Genomic DNA, 9135 nt, shown 5'->3' with positions numbered 1-9135 from the left:
AATATATATGCACGTACACTATCAGTAATTTGCCCTTGTCAGTCATTTGTTCTTTATTGACGGCATACTGAATAATTAAGCACAATCAAAATCAAATATTTAAGGGCTGATAAAAAGACAAATTGCTTCACTTTTTTTTCTATGGTAATGCAAGAATAAAATATATAACAACAAATCATTAAGAGAACTAGTGACCAGGAACTGGCTAATGACCAAGACGCTAGCAACTGGAAGGTTCTACATTGCTTAGAGCAGTTCTAACTACAGTTATGTGATGTAGAAGACCAACAGGACTTCCCCCCCCCAAGTGTGCTAGGCACTGGTATCACGTTTGTGTGCATTGACTACAACTATTTCTTTGCTGGAAGCCCAACACAGATCAGAAACCAATAGCTTGTTAGCTGGCACTACTATTTTGAATAATATTGGCTTACAGTGTCTTCAGAGATAATGTAAGCTTGTTGTTGTGTGCCTTCGAGTTTCAAACTTATGGTGACCCTAAGGCAAAGCTATCATAGGGTGATCTTGGCAAGTTTTGTTCAGAGAAGGTTTGCCATCATCTGAGGCTGAGAGAGTATGACTTGTCCATGGCCACCCAGTAGTTTTACATGGCTGAGCTGAGATTCAAACCCTGGTCTCCAGAGTCATACTCCAAGGCTCAAACATAAACTATTCCTCTTAATATACTATAGCTCAGCTTATATTTGTTTTCGGTTCTTTTAGTAGAGATCTTTTTGGAAGCTTTCATGGATTAAAAAATCAATTTCATAAAATCTTTTAAATTTTCTATTGCCACATGCATGTTTTCTTCACTTTTATTTCAAATGTTTTTATTGGCAATGTTTAATTGTCATATAAGGAAAAATGTGCTTGTAAATGCTCCAAGAGTTGCATAGAAGTTCTTCATTTTTTGTTCTGTATTTGGAAAGAGAAAGGTGACTGACATGCCAAGATTACTGACATGTTGTGTTTTACACACTCAAATACTTCCGTGCGTAGTTAGTTCATAGATCATAATTTGAATGTCCAGAAGAATGCATTCTACAAGGGGCTGTGAAAGCTGAAAAGGCTATATGCTAACTTCTTAATGTAAAGGGGCTGAGTATTGGTGTCTGTTTTCTTAGAAAATAAGAGTGACTTCAGAAGAAGAAATTTGAGATGGTAGGAAAGAATGATTAAGAATGCTTAACTCTCATCCCACCAACACTTCCAAATATCCCTGTACCTCCTTTTTCCCTCCAGGACATCCCAAACCTGTAATTAGGCACCCTAACATGTATTTTCTCTAAACTGCCTCATTGTAATAGAGCTGTGTCACCTAGAACAGTGCTTCTCTACCTGCCTGTGGTGCATTAGCAGGTTATATTTCCCAATGTGTCAGGGACTGGGAACACATTTGTGTCTACAATTGTTTCTTCCTTTGCTGGAAACTCACTGCAGACAGACACTGGTACAAGATCCTCTGTTTTGTATACTATTGATCTAGTGCCCTAAATCCAATGTAGAATTAGGCATGCTAAAGTCCATTGATCTCAGTGGATTTAGGTATGTCTAATTATATTCAGTCCAATAGGTCAGTGTGACTTATCTTGATAGCCAGTGGCTTGTCAATGTCTCAGGATCCCCCCCCCCCCCCGAATTTAGGAAAAAGTGAACTCTACTCAAAGAAAATACTGTTCTCCGATTTTCAGGTGTTCCCAGTACTACTCCCTGTCACAGCTCAACCTACTCAGTGGTGTCTTCCTATCTCGTACCATTGGGAGAGATGTGGGGGCTGTCTTGGGGGAGCTGTGGTTTCTGCTAGCTGAGCTGCACATACTGAAATGTGGATTCAAGCCATAGTTTATTGGCTAGGAATTGTTGAAGTTTTTATGGCCTGTTACAGACAGCAAAAATAAAGCTGCTTCGAGTCACTTTGGAGGTATGGTATTTCAATGATGCATGAGTCCTAAGAGTCTGGAAACTTCACCAAAGCTGCACTCCAGTCCTTAGGACTGGAGTGTGGCTTTGGTGCGGCCTTTGGACTCTTAGGACGCATGTATCATTGAAATACCATACCTCCAAAGTGACTCGAAGCAGCTTTATTTTGGCTGTCTGTAACAGGCCTATGTTAACAATTTTATCCTGCTTTAATAGTTCACAAATGGATTCTGGTGGTGGAGGCTTACAAATACTTAAACAACAGCACTAAGGAAATTATAGGTGAAATCCAGTATAGACACATCGAAATCAGTGTGACTTAAACTATTTGTGATTAAAAAATCCAATTCATTTTAGTAAGTTTAAGTTCTAAGTAGGACTGAATTTAGCTGTGAGTGTTGTAGTCATATGAGACAAATTATTAAATCTGGTAAATGAACATTAATATTATCTACTCCATTAGATTAGATGGCTGTCATTATAACTGGGTTATAATTAACTTTGGGTTATGGCTGATTCAAGAGTAATACCACTAATTCTATTCACACCAAGGGTATTTACTTTGGGATAGGCATGGTTAATATTTGTAAGTCTTGGTTAGAGAAAACTACAGCAGTTGCATAGAAATAGTGTGCATCTTAAACTCTTCTTTTGCAAGAAGTGTTGCAGCATATAAAAATTACATCATTTGTTACCATCTTCAGCATCAGAGTCCAGTATTTATCTTCCTTTTAAAAATATGATGTATTCCTTAGGAGCTGTTACAAGGGATGACAAATGAGATCTTTGGTCCAAAAAAGATATCTCTGAAAGAAATTGGCAGAAATTTAAATTGGGAAGTGTAGAATGGAGACAACTTTATAGTGCTGTTATTGACCCAAAGTGACTGACAAGAGTGATTAAGAAAATATGTTAAATAAAATAAAATGTATGCTACCAAAGAACAAGACAAATAGTTTATAAAGCCAGCAACCATATTAAATACAGGCAGTACCAACTGGGAGGCTATAATCAAATAGCAGATGCAATTTTTAATTCTTCAGCAAGTGTCTAAATATTGAAAGAGAATGGTTTATATGGGTCTCCACTGGGAATCTGTTCCACAGTTATGATGTCACCACTGGGGGGGGGAATCTTTTTTTGTGTTCTTATCCATTTAAATGCCTATTACAGTGGAATTCTGATCAAAGACAGTTTCATGTGGTAATAGGCAGTCCAAGAAGTAATATGGCTCTAACCCACCTTGATATTTAAGGTGCTTGCAAGTAAAGATTTTTATCGTGCAAGCATACAGTATATTCTATAGTTCATGTTTTCTACCAAGGAGTAAGTTAAAACTACATACTTGGCCTGGTACTTTAATACTTGAAAATTTATTAGGTAATTTGAAAAAGAATGGTCCAAAATAGGAGGCAAATTTGAAATAAAACTTGTTATTTTAAAAAATGCTTATGGTGGCACCCAACCAGATGCTAATACAACTGACACTAAGCAGCAACGAGATTGCTATCTCATTTGTTTTCAGCCCAGGAGTGTTTAACTGTGGCCCACCATATATATTTGGCTTACAACTCCCATAATCCTGCACCACTGATTATATTGGCCAGACATGATAGAATTTGTAGAGTAAAAACAGTCCTTAGACTCACCTTCATTGTACATTCTAGCCAGTCATGCTTTGGTACTGAAATTTAACAAATGAGTTCAGTTCCCCCCTGCTTTTTTTTCCTTTCATTTGAAGTGTTTAGATAATAAAAGACAGCAATATCACTTCTGCTTTTGCATACAGTGGATTGTTATGCATTAGCATGTGCTGAATTGTGACTGAAGGTGCTTCCAGACAGTGTTTTTATTGTGCAACCCAGTCTCATCCATGGGATTTTAGCTGGGATATGGACATTGTTGTCTTCCATTTGCAACCTTCCCCTGTTCTCCCTCTGCATCAGATGAAATCCCCTTTGATGGGGTAGCAGCTCTTGTAGCCATCTGTCTGAAAACACCTCCCTCTGCCAAGGCAATGAAAACAGAACCAAAAAAGCTCCTTACTTTGGGCAGCAGAGTAATTCATTAAAATTGCAGTAACAGATCATCTCACAGCCTTTCCCTTCCCAAAAGTGATCTTGAAGATGGCCATCAATCGGCCGGAGACTGGCTACTCCTGTTGGGATGTTATGACAGTTGTGATCTTTTAATATTTTCCTGTAACAGGAAAGCCGGACTGAAGGTGTCATGTTGGTTCCAAGTACCAGGCTCAGAAAGAGAAGAGGAGAGAGCATCTTCATATTTTTAATCTTTCCAAGATTTTGTGCTGCTATGGAAAGAGAAACTAGTTAGTTAAGTGACTGCATGAAATCCATCTGGATACTTCTTGAATTTATTTCTTTACCCCTGCTTTTGCTCAACATTTATTTGCTGTACTTTACTCCATGGAAAGTATGTATTTCAAATGCTAGAAATAGTAACTCCATAATTTTTGTAAAGGTCTCATAAATTTAGGTTTCTGTAGATTAAAATCAGTAAAGGTCTAGTTGAATTAAGTAAATGTGTTAAACTGGAGAAACAGTTGCAACAAACTGTAAACAGAAAAACAATGTTCTCCAACTGGAATGAAAAGAAGATCTAATTGAAAAATGTGTTGCTTGTTAAGCTGTGAATCACTATTTGAGAACTTTCCAGAGACTGGATCTGCTACAAATTTTCACACCTGTTAAAAGGACAAAGTAGTTTTTAAAAAGCTCAATGGTTATAGTAGCAGGGCTCTGTAAGCCATTCAGGGGAGGGGAGGGGAGGGGAGGGGAGAAAACATAGATTGCATGAAATCCAGTACTCATGAGTCTGCCCCTTTCTCCTCAGTTCCCTCCTTCTCAGGTGGCTGTCATTTTTTCACCCATTTGTGTCAGTGATGTGAACCTGGATCAAAACTGGTTTAACAGTCATAGTTTTTTCTCAAGGACTTATAGGACAATGAAGAGTGATGTCACTAGGATTGGTGTCACCTTGTATGGGTTGGTGGAGGATTGCCCCCCTGCTTGCCCACTTCGCCAGATGCTGAAAACGACTGGATGAGGCAGTGGAGTGCCCTTCGTGACCTTCCCTCCTGCTGCTGGGCCCACCCAGACCTGCGGGAAGGCAAGGCAATGCTCTGCAATGGTGGCATCCTCACCCCTTCTGCAGAGGTGCCCTGGAAGGTGGCAGGGATGGGCATGGGGGTACCTAGGTTGAGATGGAAAATACCTCTGAGCTGTCACCTGGTGTGGTCCACCTTTCCACACATCCCCAGTAACACTCCTGACAATGGACAATCTAAGGTATCTTTCTGCCTGAGCCAGAATAACAAATGGCAATCTTGAAAGTAGTCAAGTTATTTTGATACAAAGCAGGCAGAAAATCCTACAAACACCTCTCCCCTGTTCTTGGCAGTACAAATACAATACTGGCAAAATGAAGAACAATTTGTTACCCTTTCTTTTCACTCAAAATCTGCTCCCTGAAGTGACTGAACAATGGTAGGCTGCACCTGCCCATTGCCTTGTGAGGCTATGCTAGGAATCTTTGTGGCAGTCATCCCCCAAGTGTCGGCAGCTATTGCACTACCTCTTCCATTGGTGCAAACTGATCAACATCCCATGCCTGTTTTGTAACCTGTAATCTGTGAGAACACTATACTAGCTGTTCATTAAGTGGACCTTCTTCTACTCATTGCCCATTATCTGGTATATCACATGGTAGGTGTGTAATTTCCTACCATATGAGGAGGAAAAATTGAGGATAAACCAGGATGGATGTCTAAAACATTTTCAACTGAGCTAAGATTTAAAAGTAACATGTACAAGAAATGGAAAAAAGTAGGAAATCATCAAAGAAGAATTCAAACAAATAGTCAGCTTGTGTAGGGAGAAAGTCAGAAAAGCTAAACACAAAATGAGCTCAAACTTGCTAGAGTAGTTAAAAACAATAAAAAAGGGTGGGTTTTTTGGCTATGTCAGTAGCAAAAGGAAGAGCTAGGAAATAGTAGGGCCACTGTGTTGAGAAGATGGCAAAATGCTAACAGGGAACAGAGAAAAGGTAGAGCTACTCAATGCCTTCTTTGCCTCAGTCTCTGAAAAGGAGAAGTGTGCTCAACCTGGGGAAAATGCAACACAGAATAGGTGTAGACGTAGTACAGGAATAGATGGCTATTCTAAATGAATTCAAGCCTTTGGGGTCAGATTAATTACATCTAATGGCATTAAAAGAACAGGCAGAAGTAATTTCAGAACCACTGTCAATAATCATTGAGAATTCCTGGAGAACAGGAGAGGTCCAGCAGATTGGAGGATGGCAAATTTTCAAAAAAGGGGGAAAAAAGAGGACCCAAATAATTATCACTTGGTCAGCCTGACAATGATACTAGGAAAGATTCATTAGACAGATAGTCTGTAAGCCCTTAGAAAGGAATGACATGATCACTAAAAATTAGCATAGGTTTCTCAAAAACAAGTCACAGGAGACTACTCTGATCTCTTTTTTTGATAGAGTCACAAGTTTGGTAGATGATGGGAAGCTGTGGATGTAGCATATCTTGATTTCAGTAAGGCCTTTGATAAGGTTCTCCATGATATTCTTACAAACAAGCTAGTAAAATGTGAGTTAAACAATGTGATTTGTAATTATTTGACCAACTGAATCCAAAGGGTGCTCAACAATGGCTCCTCCTCAACCTAGAGAGAAATGACTAGCAGGGTGTCAAAGGGTTTTGTCCTGGGCCCAGTACTATTCAACATATGTATTTATCAGTGACTTGGATAATGGAATAGAGGGTATGGATATCAAAATTGCAGATGGCACTAAATTGGGAGGGGTTACTAACACCCCAGCAGACAGGATCAGAATTCAAAATACAGTGCGCCCTTGCTTTACGTGAGGGATCCGTTCCGGACTCTCCTACGTAAAGCAAATACTGCCTATGCTCGAGCCCCATTTAAATGAATGGGGCTTGTGCAAGCGGTGGCATTAGACCCTATGGGACACGCCAACCCTTTCTTCCTGTGTATGCTGAAAGCTGTATAAAGCATGCCCAGGTATGATGTGGGCGCACTGTAACAGATTAAAAAGCTGGGCCAAAACTTAACAAAATGATTTCAGCAGGGAGAAATATAGGATACTACCTTGGGCAGTAAAACCAAAATGCACAGATATAGGATGGGTGACACCTGACTTGACAACTATACATGAGAAAGGGATCTGAAAGTCTTAATAGAACACAAGTTGAACATGAACCAATAGCATGATGCAGCAGCTAAGAAAGCCAATGCAATTCTAATCAGCATCAATAGGAGGATAGTGTTTAGACTGAGGGCTGTAATAGTACCACACTATTCTGCTTTAGTCAGACTTCACCTGGAATATTGTGTCCAGTTCTGGGCACCACAATTCAGGAAGGATGTGAACAAGCTGGAGAGTGAAATGGTAAAAAGTATGGACACTATGCCCTATGATTAAACAAGGCAGGCAGTGCAGTCCCATTGGGATGTACACTGTAACATATCTCTTTATATGTATTTTTATATTTTTAACACTGTTCTGATGAATATATTCAACAGTAAATAAATTCATGGAACTCAAATATCTGAAAATGAAACGTATCAGCCTCCCCTTTCATTTTGCCAAGACAAGCTAGTACATTATGCGTAATGGCAAGGACAGAGGCTAATCCACTAAGGACAGGACTGTATGAATTGACTCTTTGTGAAGGCCATCAATACTGCAATTCTTTACAGGAGCTAGAATTTAAAAGAAAAATTAAACCCCGTTTAAAACCCAGAATTTTCTGACACTTTCACACACATATACATTTAATTCCTTTTCTTCATACTCATCCTTTGGTCTTTAATTTTCAGTGCAGCTTTGTGGCATTTCAGATGATACTTAAATTCTATTTCATTTTTTTTAATATGAAGGAAAACATTTTTTTTTCTTCACTGGTTTATCAAGGCTGTTAAACAAATTATTTTTCCACATCTTATCCCTTACCTTATGAAGCACAAGATACTATCAGCTGGTCTGAGTGTTTTCTGCTACATCTATTTAGCACCTGGCTCCAGGTTTTGCTCTCATAACTAGCTGAGAGAGAAATATTTAATTAGAATAGCTTGCTGGGAAAGGACAGATAAGACACTTACCTTATTTTCTTGCTTCTTTTTTTCACTTCCTTGAGAGTTGTGTCTCTTCTAATGCTCAAGCAAGCACAGATTTGGGCAAAAGGGAGGTGTGGGAAGGGAGGGCTAAGAGGATGTGGAGAAATGCTCTTTTGTTTGTCTTAACTCTCAGTGGTAGACTGTCTCCTCTGTCTAGCCAGGGGCTAAGGAGAGGAACTGCAAGAAAATACCTTGTAGGTTAACATCCTGAGCTAAGGAGAGTGAAATGGAGAATTCCTTTCTCAGCAGAAAATGAGCACTTTACATAATTTCATGCAAAATCAAGAGGAAAACTATGTACAACATGACAGCAGCCTTGAATCCCATTTTGGGAGATAGGGGTTATACAAATCCAATAAATAAAAATAAATGAAGCTGTGTATATATGGGTGGTAACTACAGAACACTAGTAGTACTCTTGAACAGATAGATCAAGCTTGTGCAGCAAATTTCCACCCAGAAAATGTGCACCAGGAGCAAGAATTTCCTACAGAAGTTGCTGCAGACCCAAATATCCCTCAACATTGGTCTTGGGATTCTAGGAACTATAATGTTCTTAGATGTTGTTGGACTGCAAACCCAAATATCCCTCAAAATTGGCCTCTGGACTAAGAATTTTGGCCCAACAACACAGAAATGTCCCTGTGAATGACACAGGGTCTTTTCCCAGTCCTGATTACTAGCCAACTTGAATCACATTTTGGGAGAAAGGGGGGATATAAATCCAATAAAAAATAAAATAAATAATAGTTGTTGGCAGCCTATCACGTTCCAGGGGTTGTACTACAACTCCCATTAACTCTAACTATTGGCTGTCTGGCCAGGAAAGAGAAGACTGCCATTATGTCACCACTATGTACTAGCACCCATGGACAATTTTTTAATGAGGAATCAATGGGGAAACAATCCAAAGTGTCCTCCATTGCTATACTGGAAGGGATCATGTTTGCTATCTCATAAACCCTCTTGTACAATTAGTTTGATTATCTGTTGCATTGTGTTGCATGCCATCTAGCTGCAGTATTCAAAAATTTATGGC

The 9135-nt window shown here is 39.2% G+C and overlaps 1 protein-coding gene across 1 annotated transcript; it reads right to left on the bottom strand.

Moving 5' to 3' along the window:
- Positions 1-2490: 2490 nt before the first annotated feature.
- Positions 2491-8155, bottom strand: SCRG1 (stimulator of chondrogenesis 1). Its single transcript, XM_042469138.1, has 3 exons — positions 8082-8155; positions 3967-4231; positions 2491-2726 (listed from the first exon to the last, which is right to left on the bottom strand). Exons 2-3 carry the CDS (start codon positions 4200-4202, stop codon positions 2672-2674), a joined length of 291 nt encoding a protein of 96 aa, XP_042325072.1. The 5' UTR covers positions 4203-4231; positions 8082-8155; the 3' UTR covers positions 2491-2671.
- Positions 8156-9135: the final 980 nt, after the last annotated feature.

This window comes from Sceloporus undulatus, chromosome 5 (genome assembly GCF_019175285.1).
Source record: "Sceloporus undulatus isolate JIND9_A2432 ecotype Alabama chromosome 5, SceUnd_v1.1, whole genome shotgun sequence".
Classification (NCBI taxonomy): Eukaryota; Metazoa; Chordata; class Lepidosauria; order Squamata; family Phrynosomatidae; genus Sceloporus; species Sceloporus undulatus.
This window is presented reverse-complemented; position numbering and strand designations above follow the sequence as displayed.

Excerpts from the sequence above, each read along its gene's own strand:
- SCRG1 (XM_042469138.1), bottom strand. The coding sequence starts at position 4,202 with ATGAAGATGCTCTCTCCTCTTCTCTTTCTGAGCCTGGTACTTGGAACC. Across the intron at positions 2,727-3,966 it reads GAATTACTCTGCTGCCCAAA|AGATATCTTTTTTGGACCAA; the intron begins GTAAGGAGCTTT and ends AATTTCTTTCAG.